Source organism: Vulpes lagopus, chromosome 9 (assembly GCF_018345385.1).
Source record: "Vulpes lagopus strain Blue_001 chromosome 9, ASM1834538v1, whole genome shotgun sequence".
Lineage (NCBI taxonomy): Eukaryota > Metazoa > Chordata > Mammalia > Carnivora > Canidae > Vulpes > Vulpes lagopus.
Genome location: NC_054832.1, coordinates 61059323 through 61078485, shown reverse-complemented (window position 1 = coordinate 61078485; position 19163 = coordinate 61059323). Strand labels below are relative to the sequence as shown.

Here is a 19163-nt window from a genome sequence, read left to right as displayed (position 1 = left end):
GGGTTGCAAAGGAAGAAAGACAAAAACACAGCCCAGAAAGAAAAAAGGAAACATCAAGTTAACTGTAAGAAACTGTTTTAGAATTACAGAAGGAACCACAGCTAGCTTTATATGTCTGTGCAGACATTTGGGAAGTTTATTCCACCATCAGTATTCTTAAAAGCTGATTTACATAATGGCTACTACACCAAGAAATTAAAGAAGAAAGAAAAAAAGAGTTCTTATTAACTTAGGTTAATAAGTAATTTTAAAATATAGAAAAAGTATGACATAAAGTAAGGAAAAGAGCTCTTTAGACAACTGAATTAATAATAGTGAATTAATAAGTATAGGTCCTTTGAGGAAGTCATAAAATTAGTGAAGAGATTTGAAATATTAGTTACTTGAAATAAGAAATCCCATTTTCTTGTTCATTTACTAGAGAATATAATAAAAGAATCTCACATGAGTATTCATGTTTTGTATTACTGTTGCAGTCCCTTTGAACAAAGGGTTAGTCTATCAAGGCAAAGCTAACCATAAAAGGGCCTTCTATTTACTGTGGTAACAATAAGACCAACTAATTCAAACCATTTGATAAAAAAGAACAGAAATACTTGCTAACTCAGGACTTGACCTTATTCTGTACTAAAATATGCACTTCCTTTTATCTGTGAAGATGTTCTTAGCGTCATCAGTCTAAGTGAGAATATTAAAAAAGGAACCACTTAGTAAGTGGGAACGGCCACAGTCTAGGGCAGCGACTAAGGTGGGTGTACACTGTGAACCGCCCACTTTAAAATATGGCCCTCGATAATCACGTACACCTTTGGACAGCATCTTCAAAACGAGATGAAGTCAGGAATGTGAGAACAGGGAGAGTGGGTAAGGAGGCAGTGTCTGATGGCGACACCCACAGAGCCACCCAAGGGCCTGGGAAATAAAAGAGCCCATTCAGGGCTCCTAGGCTGAGAGCAACTGAACCTCTAAATGCTACTCGTTCCCTAACATTTTTAGAACTCCCTATGCACCCACATGCATACTCTCTTCATAAGTAGGACTCAAAATTTTGGGGGTTTTTGGGAAGTTAAATCTCAAACTTATCATGACCTCCTACTTCTTAGGGTCAGAGAGAAAAAGTACAAAACTGAGTGAGCTGGCACTGCTCCAACAACGACACAAGGCCCAGGAAGGCAGCTGCCACAGGATACTATCTCTCTGAATTATCTTCACGTACTTTAAATATAGGATCAAAATGATCATTCCGGGACACCTGTGTGGCTCAGTGGTTGAGTGTCTGCCTTCGGCTCAGGGCATGATTGAGGGATCCTGGAATCAAGTCCCACATCAGGCTCCCTGCAGGGAACCTGCTTCTTCCTCTATGTTTCTGCCTCTCTGTGTCTCTCATGAATGAATAAATAAAATCTTTAAAAAAAAAAAACCGGGGATCCCTGGGTGGCGCAGCGGTTTGGCGCCTGCCTTTGGCCCAGGGCGCGATCCTGGAGACCCGGGATCGAATCCCACGTCGGGCTCCCGGTGCATGGAGCCTGCTTCTCCCTCTGCCTGTGTCTCTGCCTCTCTCTCTCTCTCTCTCTGTGACTATCATAAATAAATTAAAAAAAAAAACAACCCAACCCTGATCATTCCTTCAAGATCACTGTCTGCAGATGGCCTCTTCTCCATGACTTTGAATACTTCATAAAAGTGTCTCTAAAGAACTACCTAGTTACTCCTATCCCCTATAGCCAGTCCTCTGTGACCCCTTCCGACCAAGAACAGGCAGGCATGGGGGGCAGCCGAGGCATCCGGCAGACCATCGTTTACCTATGGACTTTGGCAGCAGGTTTTTGACGAATTCCGTGTGGTCCCCAACGTGCAGGATGCCATACACGCTTTTGTTCATCAGCTCCTCTTGGTTGTATCTTAGGTATTGGGTCACATTCTCTGAAACGAACACAACGTTGCCTTCCAGGTTCACCACGAAGAAGAACCCATCTAGGGCCTAAGGGAAGAGGCACAAACTATGAGGAAGGGCGCAACCGAAAATGGCACACAGTGGGTATGGAGGGATGGCCCCTGTGAGGGAGATGTGTCACCTACACGTGGACAGAAGAGAGAGTGCTCTGTCGCCGCTCTTCTACTAATTTTGGGGAACAATGGGCACATTTCCTTACGGTGCAACTATTCCATCTTAGTAAGTGGGAGAGGGCCAAGATCAGGGTTTCTTGGTTGCAAACTAAATGACAAACACTTACTCTGTTATTTTATCAGATGACTACTGCCAACTAAGTACAGGCATTTATCTGTATTTTCCAAATTATATTGATGGATTCCACCTTGCCAAGAATGTTTATGTTCCCAACCCAATACAAAGTAACTATGTTGTAAAGTTTCTCAGGTAATACAAGGGGAGGAGAGGGTCACTGATAATTTTCCTCCAGTTCAAGGACAAAAAACAAAACAAACAACAAACCCCAAGCTTTGCTACCCTGAAAGCTGCCAGAGTTTAAAAGGAAAGAAGTGCTGGTGTTCTCAAACGTCAATCCTTTATTGTTTGGGGAAGGGGTCTGGGAAGTATCTTTCTCATATGGCAATGGGGATCGCAGGCTGAGACGTGACCAGCACTGTCTTAAAACTGGAAGGGGACTTGAGGCCTTGTTTTTTGATAGTGAGAACTGGAAAGTTAAATAGTCGTGCCCTCCTATATTGTTTGTTCTCTGGGTCATCATGATGCAGGTCCCTAACCACCTGGATAGCGTTTTGCCAGCAATGTGGCTTGGCCTCACTCCTCGTTGCTGTCATTCCAATCTAGATTAGGGAAGGACAGAAAGACTCCAGGATCATGTCAGGGAATAAAGATAATGACAATAACTATGAGCATGTTTACTGTGCCTTAAACATACTGTGTCATCTGAAAATTTACAATTCTGAAAGTTATATTTTATCTTCTCCAATTAACAGAGAAGGAAGAAATTGAAGCTTAAAGAGGTGAAGTGATTTGCATAAGCTTTTGGAACTCAGTCAGGGGCAGAGCTAGACTCTGAATCCAGGGGGACCCAGACTCAAAAGCTCATGCTTATGATTATTCTGCAGCAGGATGTTCTACTTCAACATTTACCCCGATCTGATCCTATCACGTTCACCGTGGTGATGTAAAAGTTGAGAGTACAGGGAGTTTCTCTTAGTGATTCTTCCTTTCCCTTTTTGATCCGTGTTTGTCAGAATCCTGGTTTATGGCCTAGGTGAGTGATCAGAACTAGGAAAGGCTTGATGTTGATCAGGAAAACCTGGAAACAAGGCCACCTGGTCTACCCAGTTTATGCCATTGGGTTTCCCCATGCTATGGATTTGCTACTATCTTTAAGAAGAATGTTACATGTACATGTTGATAGAACAACATATATGGATGGGGCATAGTTTGCTTTTCCTTGGGTTATTGTTTAACAGGCTCCTGTTTTGTGAGCTTTCTTTGCATATATTCCATCTTTAATTCTATTTCCATCACAAAACTAAGTGCTCTCTTAAATTAGAAATGACCATAAGGCATCAGTAAAAAGCTCTTAAAAAAAAAATAACACCATTCAGTTTTAAGTTTTTCTTAAATATTTTGTCACGTTTTACCAATGGTATAAACAATAAGCAGGGCAAAGCAAGACTGTATGGAAATGGACTTCCATACTAGGTTGACATCAACCCCTGAAAACCTTGTGTAAGTGCGTGCGAGTGTATCTTTGTGAAGGGAGAAAGGAGGTAAGTCAGTTGACTGGTTATGTGCCACGAGTCCTTTCAAACTAAGTGCTTTAGATATACATTCCCAGGGATTTTCATAAGTATATTACCTATAGTTCCCTTTTCAAAATGCAAAGAGCTTCCCACTACTTTGTACTACAATTGAAAGATTGATTTGTAGCAAAGTTATGACTGAAAGGTGAAAGTGTTTCATCTTATAAGACTGTGTTTTTTTAAAGCACACTATGATACGCTGATGAAAAAAGCTGACATTTGGTTTTGTTGCCTAGCAACCACTATGCTATGATGTAAGCATGAGTGTGCATCTATGCCTAGGAACAGCTCAACGAGAACAAGTTTTCCCTATTTAAATTATTCCACACAAACAGGAATAAAGACTAAATTCAAACCTTAAAGTCACTAGATTCAAGCATTAGCTCTCTAACATGTTTAACACTAAAGTCCTGCCACATAAGTACTCGCTCAAATCTGAATACGCAGAATTCTCAGAAGACTATTTTGAAACAGTAAAAACGTTGGTTTGATTTTATGAGAGAAGGCCCACTGATATTCTGCGATCTGATTTTTATAATCAATGAACTTGTTCTCAGAGGGCTTAGATCACAGTCTTGTGGTTACTCCAAATATTTCTTTTTAGAAGCCTCACAAATTTTTTCAGGATTTCTGATTATAGGACTTTCAGATTGCACCCTACGGTAATCTTCCCCCATATAAGGAACTGATGCAGATACCTGGGAATTTCCTAATAATCTAGATTATCATAATTTTCAAATCAATTTTGTTTATAATTCAAAAAATTTTCACAAGAACATATCTCTTTCATCTAATTCTAAATAGTCTACCTTGTTTGAGTTTTCTTATCTGCTTCTAAGAACTAAGCAGGAAGTAGCACTCTAGCTTTCCTTATTGACTCTGGAAAATCAGGTTAAATGTGTCTTTGCTTTTTCCCTGAAAATTGTACTTGGATACTGTCAAGCTACTGACTTAAGAGAAATAAGCAAAGGACAACACAGGGTCATTTAGAGTCTTTTGACTAGTAGGTCCATCTCCAGAAATTCTGTTATTTCTAAATACAAAGATTGGGTCAGATGATTTTTAATTTTTTCTGTGTGCCTCCTTCACCTTCCAAGTGTCTGATAAATTTTCACAAAATGAGATTTTCTAAAAATAAAAATAATCACATGCACCAACTGAAAAAAAGGGGTAACCGCTGGTTATCTTTGCTTTAAAAATCCTAATTTCTCATATACGTGCAGCTATTACCACAAGATAAAAGTGATTCTACATGGCAATGCTGCCCAGCTTCCAGCCATGCAGTGCTTTTCAATCTCATCGTATCATCAGCAGAGTAAATTATCCTGAGAACTGACATAATTTATGTCTCAGGGCTCCTCTGCTTCTTGTTATATATTCACCAACATTTTTCCCCCTCATCTTCCCATAGCCTACATCTTTAATTTTAATTTTGGAATAGGTACAGCAAAGCACTTGGTGTTTAATACTGTACTAGTTAATAAAATAGGGAAAGCTAGACTTCACAAATTCTAAACAGTAGTCTGGTGATAAAACTTCCCAGAGTTAATAAAGAACAGGGAGTAACCACTACACTTGTGATGCTTAACAGTTCTGCCTGTTATTTCAGTTTTCATCTTTGTGAGATAAACTAGTTTGAAGCAGCATAAATAAAAAGCATAAACCTCCATCTGGTCCTTGAATTTTAACCTGCCTATATAGGCATATGGATATGGCACATATAAAACCTAAAAATTGGGAGAACATTTCAAATGAAAATTATAACATGGAATTTAATAGGACTTGTGAACATGGCTTTCCAAAATGAATGCTGTCTGGTAATCTGGTTCATGTAATTATCTATTGATACTTTGAAATGTATATATGCTGAAATCAGGAGCTAGATGAATGCATATTAGTGAGCACCAGAGGTCAGCAGTACTTCAAGCCTTAAGAGTAAAAATTAAGTGTAGACGGTCCTTAAATTACATTCACCTGAAAATTAACCATAACAATGTGAAGACCAACAACAGTGCAAGGTACATAACCAAAATGAGGGTATGGTACCTCAAGCATCATAGGCCCCAGGGCATCCTTGTCGATGACACCCTGCCCTGTAGATGACACATCTGACTTCTGCACTTCATCTATGTTGGCGGCGGCTGCTTTCTCTGCAACAAACATAAGTGTGAATTAAATGGCAGCGCTTTTTCAAGGACAGAGTGACACAGAAACATTTTTATTGTGATGATTCTTAAAATCTCCAGTGGAATCAGACGGGGGCTATAAAAGAGTTAGAACACATTCTCACTGCCATTGGATGGGAGACACTTGCTGGAAGCAGCAACCAGAACATTAACTTTTCACCTCCAGAACCTGTGGCTCAGATCTCCTTTTCAGGCAGTTGATAAAATGACTTTAGTGGTTTCGTGCTAGTCCCCGACAAGCATTTTTTTTTTCTAGATTACAAAACTGCTATATGCTATGGCACAATTAGTCTCTACTCAGGAGACTCCCCAAACTAGGATAACAAGAGGTCTGTCATTCAGAATTCAGTACCATATCTCTGATTAGAGATATATTTGTACATATCTGGAGAAGGAAATAAAAAGGAGTCCCAACCTCCTATGGCTGCCCCCATGTGACAAGCTCTAACAACTGCCTTATGGACTCTTGTACTGCTCCACCTTGTGTCACACTCGCATCTATAGCCTGAAAGATGTGATCCCTATCTTGTAGAAGGTGCTTAACGATTTAAGGCAGACAGAAGAGGCACCCTATCAGGCACCCAAAGGAGTTCAATGGCTGCCCTTTTATCTAGTCCAGAGATGCACAACACCTGCTCCCGGATTACAACAAGCGAGGCAGCATTCAGGCCTGGAGGGCCTGGGAAAACACTCCATCCATCATGATTAATTCTCAGAGAACAAATAGATGCGCAGTTATCAATATGTATGCAAAGTCGTTATATCCAGAACACCAAAAAAAGTTTAAAGCATAACAGGTACATATCGTCAGCTTGCTAGAAAACAACACAAAAACAATGTGCCAATTATTTGTACCTGAATAAATTATATCCTTATTTGCACTGCATGTTATCACTGTAATTAAATGCAAATAAAGAAAACTGTAAATTGATTTAGTACTCAGGATCAACCTGCTTTCATGACTTTGGTAAATTTCACTGCAGTTGCTTCTTTCTTTTTTTTTTTTTTTTTTTTTTTGGTAGGAAAGATTTTATAGGGTATTCTTAAAATCTGAAAAGCTTAAGTGGTACCTGAGAACCTAGAACATAACTAGGAATCATTCAGGTTCTCCAAATCTTGCCACTGCCAGGATGAAGTGCTTCCACACGGATATTTATCAGTGCAATGGAGAAGATGAACTGTGTGAATTCAAGTCTAAGTTCAGCCACTTAGAAGTATGAGTCAGGGGAAGTCATTCCAACTTTTTAAGGCTTTAGTACCTGCCTTCTGTACATCATGGATTCTGACAGGAGTAAATGGGATGATATATAAAACATCTTCTAAAAACTATGAAATAGTTTACAAATGTAACTTACTGCTAGCATATTTTGTTAGTTCTTCCTGAGTCCCAAATGTAGTAACTTCTTCACAGAGTTTATCATAAGCAGACTGTGTCTGCTTTTCCAATTACTATATTCCTGGTTCACCTCCTTAGATCTAAATAATTGTGACCACTTATTAAGAGAGGCAGGACTTGGGGCGCCTGGGTGGTTCAGTTGGCTGGGCATCTGACTCTTGATTTTAGCTTGGGCTGTGTTCTCAGGTTGTGAGATCGAGTCTGACTTCATGCTGGGCTGCTCGCTCAGCTCAAAGTCTGCTTGAGATTCTCTCTCTCTCTGCCCCTCCCCCTCCCCATCATTTATTTTAAAATGAGAGAATGAGTGGGGGTGGGGGGTGGGGAGAGGACTTATCTGGTAGCCTTTATAAACTCAAAAAATAATGTGAGGATCTCTCAGTCTTCCTTTTGTTTTCTTCTGTCTTCCCTAGCTCTTGATTGTTAAGTACTTTACCTCTTGGCTCTACCTGCAGGCTTGGTGTCAGCCCAATTCCTCAGCCTCAATGGGGTAGGAAGTACCTCAGGCTCTCCAGACAATTACGGCAGATGACCTCCCTCCCCCCAGTCCACCCCATTTTTCTAGAATCTTTTTCACCACTAAACATATCCTAAGTAAATACACACTGGGCATATACTGTTTTTTCTTTGCTGGTTCACTCTGTAAAGCTGCAGATTTCTCCTCAGTTTCCACTCCCCTTCCTACCCACCAGTCCAGGAACAGGACTGACCCTGTCACCTGCTGCTTCATCTAATTTAGCAGCCCGCTTCTGTGGAGATACCAGCAGGCTTCAGGTCTAAGGATCCTGAGTTTCATTAATACTAAATCTTAAAACTCATAAAATAGACATTATATATTTATGTAGTCCTACTGTATTCTAATTCATTTCTTGTCTTTGGTGTTGGGACAGTGTGAGAGCAATGTGCTAACAGCCTGCAGAAAGAGTAATTTGCAGCCTTTGCTCTGCCTCCTGACTCTTTGCAGGAGCATCATGCTCCCCTCAGGAACATCTTTTGGCAGCAGCAGTCATTCTCAAATTGGAATGGTGTACATGAGCAGACAACCTCCCTAGAGAGGATCTATCAGAATTTGAAGACTAAAAAGGCCTTCTTTGCATGACATTCTGATACATCTTCCTGGGAAAGTATGCTGTCCTCCCCACTCTCCGCAGTGAGAATCACAGTCCAGGAAATGGTACATGATCCCCATCAGAAGGGAAGTTTCATGAAGGGGGCACTGTGTCTGTATCCGTAATGGACACTGTCCCGTATTTCAGAACGGGTTTTCACTAAGTATTCAGTGGCTGACAGACTAGATCCTGACCTCAGGCACTTATTCCCAGATGTGTAGGAGGTAAGGAGAGGTGGGTGTAGGTGGAAAAAGAACAGAGTTCCTCCTTTAGGCCTAACAGCCCTCCAGGGTGCAGGGGGAGGAATGGGACAGGTAGGCGGGGGCAGAAATACAGGGAAGAGGTTTCCTGAGAAAATAAAACAAATCATCTTGTCTTGCCTTCCTCAGTAAGTTTCAGGGCATCTAACATTCTCTTGGGTCTCCAGTTCTCTTATTCTTCCACTGTTGAAACTGGTGGCTTTGTTCTTTTAAAGAATGAATTGATTAATTCAGATTTATGTTGGGGGAAAGTGAGACATGAGGCACAAGCTACAATTCACAGGCAATTCTGTACTACTGCTGACTGCTAGAAGACAGCAGGCTATGTGACATAGGAGACTCTGCTACCACAACAGTCAGAAATTCCTGGTTTTGGTGGGGTCTATGATAATGCCAGTTTTAGGGCATAATAAATACATAATACAAAAAAATCGTTCAGATTTTTTAAAAATAAATTTATTTTTTATTGGTGTTCAATTTACCAACATACAGAATAACACCCAGTGCTCATCCCGTCAAGTGCCCCCCTCAGTGCCCGTCACCCATTCACTCCCACCCCCCACCCTCCTCCCCTTCCACCACCCCTAGTTCGTCTGTGATAATCAGTTTCCAAGCCTTCTAAAGACAAGCAATATACCTTGTGAGATGTTTACATTTTGAGGGCCTGATCATCCTTCTGAAGACCCAAATGTCCCTAAATTCATCCATTAATATTTTGTGGACTTTAAAAAACAACGTACGAAAACCCAATCTTGCAGGTCCTTAAACACTGATAAACTTTCATGCTGGGGTGTCCTAAATATTCTAGCAACATGCTCAGACACTGAATTTTGAATTCTTATCAGAAAATATGTAGAATGAGGATCATAACTACATTGCATTTTATTCTAAAAATCTACAGATCAGATGAAATTTAGGATAAGGGCCCCAAATTTAAAGTAGGAGATAATTTAGATCTGGCAAAACGTGTGTTTGGATAAAAATAATTATCATCTTGAAAAATTATTTGTATTGGTCAGACATGCCATTTCCCCCCTCTTTATCATATTCAACTGATAAATCTTTCAAAGGAGAAAAGCAGCTAACAGGAAGTCACAGAGAGTGAGTGGCCACCAGGAGGAAATCAACCAGTACCAATGGATCTGTTCAGCAGTCTATCTGTGTTGCAAGTGGAGTGAATAATCCTTGTCAGCTGAGAGATTAAATCTAGCTGGGAGGGCAAAACAATTACAATCGAACTAAATGAGAGCAATTTAGGGATAATTGCAAGGAACTAACTTTAAGTTCAAAGAAGAGATAAAAATCGTTGGACGTAGCTGAAAATATTTCAGTACGTTTTAACTGAGTAGGTCTCGGCAGGATAAGCAAGTGGATGGCAAAAGCAAGAATCTAAGAAGGAAACCAGCGGGAATGGACATGTGGCATCTGGCCCCGAGGAAATGTCAGCTTGGCCTCTGAAAACTAATGCAAAGGCTAAGAAACATTGGCAAAATTTTGTCTAAGCTGGAATTCTAGGAATCCCTGACTAAAAATGAAAACAATACAAATTTCACAAGATCGAAATTGAAATTATATTAGTAGAATGTGTGCTTTGAAAGAAAACTCTAAATGAATCTATCGATTATCTGCAAGAGAATGTTGCAATATTTACACAATACTATTCACATAACTAAGAGCCTGGGAAATTTTCACTATTTATAGAATAAATATGTAAGGGACAAAGGGTAAAGAATTTAGAGTTTTTCACTCCTGTCCTCACTAAATGTTTGTATTATATGCATTTCCAACTGATTTGTCATCTAGTATTCAATCCTGTATTGAGTTCGTGCTTTCATTTCTCAATATTAAAGAGAATAAAATCAATAATATGAAATGATAGAAAACACTCAGAAGTACGGCTTTACAATGTAATTGAAATCTAAATTAAACTGGCTGTTGAATTTATGTTTTGGGGTCCTTTCCATGAGGTAATTACTACTTCTGTTCAATGTTCAGCTGAGCCCTGAAATTAAATAGGAGGAAGGAAAGGACTCCAGTGAGAGATACATTATTACGATAACTGGACATATACTGGTATCCTGATGGAGACTTTCAGTAATTAGTATGCTATTTTTAAGGGCCAGATATAAATAAGCTTAAATCCTTAGATATATTTATACCTCTGTAAGTACAGCATTACTATACTAAAACACACTATTTAATATTTTTAAATTAGGCAGTTTTCTCAGCGGTCACAAATTATATTTACTTTTCTATATTTTGCATCCATTAACCACAAAAATATACTGTTACAAAAATATCCTTCAGTAAATCCAAGAGCAGAAAGATGTCCCGGAGTTTCATATGGTTAAAACCTTATGAAATCTCATTATTATAGATGGAACTCTTAAATCAGAAAAAGAGATGATAAAATTTAATTTTCAAAGCCTACAAAAAGATTTCTCCTTCATGCCGTGACTTCTGTTTCTTTCAGCTGCACTTTCGGCATTAAAGTTATTCTTTTTTAGATAAAGAATACGACCCAAGAGAATAACAATGAAAATAATAACTCGATCCCCTTTTTCCTCACTCCCCTAAAAGAGAAAAATATCATAAAACAGCTATGATCTTTTTCATAGCACAGTTTTACAAATGCAAAATCCTGATGAGAGACTGCCCAGAGATGCCTCTGTAATCCTTCTCTGAGTGTCCCTTCCCTCCTGGGTGGCTGCTCCGAGAGCAATCCCATCCGGTTCCTTCCTCCATTTGCCTGCACTCCAGAAATCCAATACCAATTAATTAGATTTCCAGTTTCAAAGCAAAGAACAAAACCCCATCTCTTCAGGGACTGTATTAAGATGAGTCATACCACAAACTGGGGGAAAATCATTAATATTATATTCCATATGCCTTTCTTTACAAGTAATTATTGTTCATGTTTTCTCTTAAAAGGAAAAGTGAATAGGGAAGCATTTGATCTCTAGAAAGGTAAGTGATTTTAAAATGCAGGTATTTTTTTTTTTTTTTGAAGCAACTGGATTAAATTGCTCTTTATCACTGGTATCTACAGACATAAATTTGAAAGTAAAATTTAAGTTTCTGTTGAGAACAGCAACAAATCAGAAGCTGTGATCCTGGCAAAAAATGTATTTATCTTTAAAAAAAACTGCAATTAGCTATTTTTAAATTACAGGGTGGTATTTTTAAAAAGATCTTTACATGTTCTTTTAAAACATCACATTGATTTTTGGTAACTTAATCTTATAACATTAGGAGTCATGTCTACCTTGTTTATTTATTTGTATATTCTCAGCTGAACTGAGAATATACATTCCAAGGTTTTTTCCCAGAAATCACTGCCAGAACAGAGTGCTATCTCCTCACAGGGATGGAGGTCCTGGCTCAAGGGACAGCCACATAATTGTTGTAACTCCAGCAGCAGTGGCAATGACCACTGATGAGGTCTTAGAACCCTAAATGCTGTTTAACATCTGCCCTTTAGGGGGACAGGGTGATGTGGCCATTATGGAAGAGACTGACACTCTTTGTCTGAAGAGAGTGTGGAAAATTTGTGGAAATTAGTCTATCTTTAAAAAGTCAGAATTCAAACAAGTATTAATTATACATTCTGTAAAAAGACGTCAGCTGAAAGATAACTCATAGTAGGTCTTCACACAGATATAGAAAAAAAACTTAGTGCCACCTGAGGTTTAGATACCTCTGACATGTGAAGCCAAGTAGGAGTTTAAAAGTTATTTTTATGTTTGGTCAAGCATGAGGATAGTTGCTTTTAACTGAAGCAGTGTTATTTAAAGTATTAGAATCTTTGACTAAAATGGAACCTGATACTTTATGCCGGTTTTATAATTAATTCTACTGCTTCAAAAATGAGTAAAATCACTCACCCAGAAACTATCAATTTTTCAGTAGACTGATGTCAAACACAAGTCTAATCACCTCCACAACAAATTTTCAGACTCTAGTGGAGTAGGTCCACAATTTTCATCTTTCCTTGCACTTAGGAGCTGGATGAATTCAGGTAAAGGGACTGTCAAACCTAGCAGTAGCAAGATGCATGTGGAGCCGAGTCACTGAAACAGTGACAGGCAATTTCTGGCCCAGCGCTATAGATTAAATATTACAGGAAAAGTTATGTAGCATCTCAAAGGTTCTAGAAGGTAAAACCAGAGAATTATGCATCTGCACCAACTAAAATTAGAAAAGCTGCCATATGGCTCTGTGAAGCCAGCAGCACATTCTTATTCATTAGGAAGCATTCTGCTAACATAAAAACACAAGGCCCTTCCTGTGCTCTCCAAATGTGTTTATCTTTTCAACATTAATGCACTATATATCATCAAGCTGGTGAAATCTCCTGCCGTGCATATTAAAACCGCGCAGCTGCACTTTCTTTAGTAGTGGGAGGGACCTAAGCCCCAAGTTGCCTCCCTCTTTCTGACACTGAGATTCTTGTTAACATATCATGGTTTCCCTTCAGTGGGAAGAAACAGCAACATTCACCAATCTCAAGGCTATCTCCACCCAGCAACCCCCACCCCCACCCCCCACGCTCTGCTTCAGAGAAGGCGACATGCTTGGTTTTGTCTTCATCAATGGTGCGGGCACGACTACTTAAATAGAACTGACAATCATGCCACAAGTTTGGAATGTAAAGGCTCTACTTTTGAAATTAATGTACTACGCTTATCCAGACAGAAGACAGTAAAGAGAATAGACTCCAGATAGTAACTGGCTAGAAAAGGCTTTATCTCTCCTTATCACTGAATCTACTATTACCAATGTAGAATTCTGTTTAGTACCCCACTTCACCTGTTACCTAGCAATATGGAATGCACTTTTAGGTAAAATAGGCCATGGACAGTCTTTCATAGTTAAGCTACATGAGTAAATGACAATTTGTCCAAAATTGCTTTCTTTTACACAATCTAAATACGCCTGTACTGTGTGCAACCTCAGCATTTAGTCAGAATACTTCAAGGCAGCATATCTCCAAAGACCAAACTATACAGATGTTTTATTTCTTTCAAATACATACATTAACTTAAGCAAGGCCAACAGAGTTACATTATAGGAGCATTCAATAAAGTTTCTGATAGTCTAAAACATGGAAAGGAAAGAAAAAGTTGTCTCTAAAATCCTTTAAAAGACTTTGGTCTAAGAAGTGTAAATATTTTCTCTCCCAAATCATTATCCTGTTTATTGGCATAGCTAGCATCATCACCCAATATTCCTACCTTACACCCCAGCAATTGTTATCAATCATCTCCCCAAATGCATCGTACTGTTTAAAGATTTCAAGCATTTTCTCGGACTGTTCCATGGGCATAGACGCCCTTCTAACCGTTCTTTTTTAAGACTCCATCTCTGTTCCAGAAGCTCGTTACAGTCAAGTGAGGTGCCTTCCTCTGTCTTTCTACAATGCCCCATGCCCATTCCCATAACTGTGCACATTCACTGACCTGATGTTTTGAAATACTTGATTTGTTTACATCTTTGTTCCTTTTACTGCATTGTTGGCCCCTTGGCTACAAGAAAGGTCGTCTTATTCTAGATGCCTGGCATCTAGTGGGTGCTCAATAACATGGGTGTTAATACTGAATAGTTCTACCGCTGCTGCTGAAATTCAGTATAGCCAGGATCTAAAAATCACAAATGCCTCTTTAGAAGGATCTGTTCTGAAAAGCCTTACTGTATACTTAACATAATGGAGGTTTATTTTAAGAATCTGATTTTTGGACTCAATGTATGGGGTGGAGAAGGGATGAGAAAAAAAGTCAGCCCCTGTGGGGCCTCAAGATAATTCCCATGGTCAGGCCAATGGGGAAAGCATTCAGTGGTGGCTGGGAGGGGAGTCACTGAGGCTCTTTCTACATCTGAGAGAAGATGAAGGAAAACAAAAACAGACTGATTTTATTCATCTAGATTATCATCTAGGAAGTTATAACTTGCTTCATAAAAAAGAAGTAGCTTGGGCATCACAGGGGTTTTTAATCAGACTCTTTGATTTTCCCCAACCACTGCTAGCTCCTAAGAAAATAAACCAACCCAGGAAGGGTCCTACAAGCCACCCATTTGCCTGTGGGCCCTGGAGAGAAGAGTGCTTCATTCAGTTTCTTGCTCCTTCCCCATGGTGGGCTGGGAGAGCCCTGGCCTCTTGGGGTAAGAACCAGGAGGCCACTTAGAAAGATGAAGACTGAAATTCCTAGAGAGGCTGGTAAGGTTCTGTTCTCAATCAACTTTGTCCACCCAGTGGCTAACAGAAAGCTTACCACCACAGCAATGTCCAATAAAAGCACAGGGGAGAAAGGGAGAGCTGCGGAGATGAGGGAAAGGAAGGAGGGCTGTTCCTCTGCCGCCCCTCATCCCTTGCTGCCGCACTTCCTTCCAACTGCTCACAGGGCTTCAACCTCAAGCCCCTGCTTCACCTCCGGGGTGGATCTCCAGGGACTAACCTGCATCCCAGGACCGGACCTTCACTGGTCCCTTGGGGGGCATTCGTCCATGCCCAGGCATCCCGTGCTCCCCACTTCCCTTTCACTGACACGCATCTTGTTCTTGGATACATTGTATGTTCTACTTGTAAGACCTGCTAGCTTTTTTCTTCTGTTTTACTCCCATCTGGCTATTTGTCACTTCCAGTTTTCTTCTACAGACACAGGACCTGATGCCTGGGCCTCCTAGAGAGACTGTGACAGCTAATTGTAGAGATATCCTTCTCCTTTCCCCCTGACTGTGATTCTAACAATACCACAGAGAGGCTAAAATTCCCAGTTTCATTTTGCCTACTACCATCTATCCCCAGTCCCCTCACTCAGTCTCTGCTTGAGCAATCACGGGAGGGCCTCACGAGCGAGTTTTTTAAAAGCAGGTGTTCCCAATTTAAAGCACCTAATGCAAGAAGCTGATAATAGAACATAGAATCATCCAATTTAGAGACCTAAAACATTAAATTATGCTAAATCATATCATCCTAGCAGAGAAAGCAAAGCAATGATAACAATGTGAGAACTTTGCATAAATATACATAGTAAGATGGCTCTGGCCAACCACAGAAGGTGGGGTGGGGGGAGGGCAGGGAATAGAGCTGAGGGAAGGACATGCTACCAAGGGGAGGTCAGGCTTCATGAGAACTGTAAGGTGAATGCAGTGTCCATGGCAAGAGCTCTCTGTGCACAGGGACCAGGGACACAGTGCCCACTCCCAGGGTCAAGAGGCACGGGAGGGCCCAACGCTAGAGGTGGGCTCTGGAAAATCCTACCATCTGTGACCACCAAAAATCCCCTGGGGGTAAAAATCTCTAGTAGCTAAAAAGGAGGTTCCTTCCAGATGAACTCTCCAGGTTAATTACTAAGACATAAACACAAAGTAAATCCTACGTGAATGTTTAGGGAAGAAAGGAAGAAACTACAAAGAGAGTAGGTCTCAAGCATTTTAGGCATTTTGAACAATCACTACAAAGTTTATCATTTCCTGTGAACCTGAAACCATCATCACCGGTGGTTTTGACAATCCTTCTATGTTTGCTTATGTTCCTCCTGGTTCAAAAAGATTGTTTTGGCTTTACGTTTTTTTTCTATTTTCTTTTTCTTTTTTTACTTATTAGGAACTATGCATGGAAGTGAAGCTACCTAATAGTAAAAAAAAAACAAAAAAACAAAACAACATAAAAACAAAACCTGAAAGAATTGTATATACTCATTCCAGAGAAAGCCAGCTTGGGACCGTAACCAGGTTTACTTTCCAGGGCTTCAGGTAGAAAGGAAGGTGTAAAAGTAATAAGTGTACAATCGTGGGTATAAGAAGAACTTAACTGTCAGAAGATCTAATGTTCTCTAAAACAGAACTTTTGTGGAGAAACTACACAAAGTATCGTTTTTGTATCACACAGAAATAGGACATTAGTATATTCTAATGCTTGACATAGTTTTGATCTGAACTCACATTTTTACATATAAAAGTGCGAGTATCCCTTTCCTCCCAACTAATCTCAAACTGGTTCTGGTCTTAGAAACTTGGGCTATCCACCACCGCAGTGCAGCGATCAGGGCTGACCACATACACAACAGGGTGCAGAGAGGGCACAGCTGCTATGGATGGCTCATCTTCCGTGCTAAGGTCATTAGGGCCCTCTTACAGGCACAAACTGCCACCTCAAACTGGACCAAACGAGAAGCAAAACCTGGTAACATAAAGAGTCTGACTGGTTTCAAAGGCCAAATATATGCTGCTTCCAAAATTTTTAAAGCAAAGTTTGCCTACACAAACAAGGAGAAACTCAATTTGTATTTTTTTACATTTTCAGTACATGTACCCAAACTCTGTCTGATCATGGGGAAGGATCACCTTATTTAGAGTAACAGATTAGGGGACGTCCGGGTGGCTCAGCAGTTGAGCGTCTGCCTTCAGCCCAGGGCGTGATCCTGGAGATGCGGGATCGAGTCCCACATCAGGCTCCCTCCATGGAGCCTGCTTCTCCCTCTCCCTATGTCTCCACCTCTCTCTCTCTCTCTCTCTCTCTGTGACTATCATAAATAAATAAAAGTTAAAAAATAAAATAGAGTAACAGATTAGGCAAGAAGAAGAAGAATTTGGGAAGAATTCCAAAGTAGATCTTCCTAATTTCTAAAATATGAAGTTTCACGATCATTATCACAGTATCCAAAGTTCAAAAGACATTCTAGAAAAGAGTTCTTGTCAAATATCCATCCAATACTGTGCTTCATATTGACAACAGGAGTACATTTAAAGACTTCTTTAAAGTGATCCTTTAAATATGGCATGAAAACTCTCCAGGTTAAACAGGAATGGCAGTGAATCATCTATTTAAAACAGTAGGCAATTAAAAAGAAACAGGGGTCAGTTTCCCTCAGACACAGACACTCCTCACCGGACAGTGGGAGCTGACATGAGGACCTCAAAAACTGTGGAAACTGTAGGTTTCAAAGCCCAGCAAAAGTATAGACAAGAGTTGATCCCAATTTGCATAAGGCAGTTAGAATGAAATTTAAAAAGGCTGACATTTACGAAGACCCCTAAACTTGGTGTCCTAACTACCTTTCCTACAAGGGAATTTTTTCCTTTCTTTACATATGGTCCTATATTCTTCAGTACATTTTTTAAGTTAAGGGGGAAAATATGATACTTCCTCAGCAATTCCATAATTCTCTTGGATTTTTCTAATTAAGGGCTCTCTTGGATACGAAGACTATTTAAGCAGTCAAATCCACTTGTAAGAAATTATCTTATTTAAAGTCTGACAGTTTTGTTCTTCAGTAAAAGTTACGGAAAAGCTGAAGCCACAACTGAAACACTTACAGATGAGTGCCGTGGCTACCTGATGGATAAATCAAAAAGAAAGAGGGGTTAATTTCTAACTTCCATACAGGCCACGGAATATATAAAAATTAACTATCTAGTTATGTATAAAAAAAGACAGAATCATAATTAAGTTACTTCCTATCAACTAGTTTAAATTAGCGTAAGAGTATAGTCTTGTTTTACATATATTAGCCATGAGATAAGTTTCCCCACCATTCTACAATCCTTCAAATAAGGACATAAAATCTTCATAAAATTTATTCTTCCTACTTTCAGTTCTAATTATCCTACTTAAGCTTCCAAATGCTAGATGGTTAGTATTATGCTGTCATCAAGAGTTCAGAAAAGTTCTACCCAATGTCATTTTGGAATAGGTTTAGCTCCAACACAGATGGAAAGGCTGAATTCCAGAAACCTGTTTTTGGAAATCCTGCCTGCCAGGTGATGGATTATAGGTAAGCAGATGAAGTGGGTGGAGACACAACAGACACGACAACTGGGCAGGTCAATTTTGAGAGCCATAATAAGAGCAGAGGTGGTCGTTGCTCTGTAGATCTAGAGCCTGGACTAGAAGATGATGCTGTACTCCTGCCATAAGTACTTCAGCTGCTTCTCCAGTATATGGTCTTAGATCTGCTTCTTCAAAATGTACTGTTTACTTTTCATTGTATCAAAGGACATTGGGCTTCCCAGAGAGTAGAATGGTGGCAGTTGTTAGCTCAGTATTGCCAAGGAAAATATTTGGCTGCATACAGAGTTTCCTGAGAGCAAGTTAGTACATGACCTCAATCTTTTCCAAGCTTATCATAATGCTGTAAGGCTGTGCTGATTCAGCAAAGCAATCTATAATCACTTGCAAAATGCCCCTGCCTCACAGGGATGTTATGAAGCTTAATAAGATAATGCATGTGAAGTACTCTGAGCTCCACAGAAGAAAGGCGTTAAGTAATAATATTCTGCATCTATAATTACGAGCAGTCTCACAAATACAAGAATCCAATAAACTTGTCCACAAATTACAAATAAAAACGACTTTAAATAATTTAACATAAATAACTGTATGACAAAGGAAAATGTGAAATCGTTCATGTTTAAAAAGTGGAATGGACACACCTCATAAGGCAAAGTCAAAATG

General features: G+C 39.7%; 1 protein-coding gene across 7 annotated transcripts in view; it reads right to left on the bottom strand.

Moving 5' to 3' along the window:
• NCOA2 (nuclear receptor coactivator 2) overlaps window positions 1-19163 on the bottom strand; it is a 296902-nt gene that overhangs the window by 58780 nt on the left and 218959 nt on the right. For all 7 annotated transcript variants that reach the window (XM_041768982.1, XM_041768981.1, XM_041768987.1 and 4 more), the window contains 2 exons: window positions 5809-5912; window positions 1804-1981 (listed from right to left, as the gene is read on the bottom strand). In XM_041768982.1, the coding sequence (XP_041624916.1) occupies window positions 1804-1981; window positions 5809-5912 (282 nt within the window). The remainder of the gene's footprint in view (window positions 1-1803; window positions 1982-5808; window positions 5913-19163) is intronic.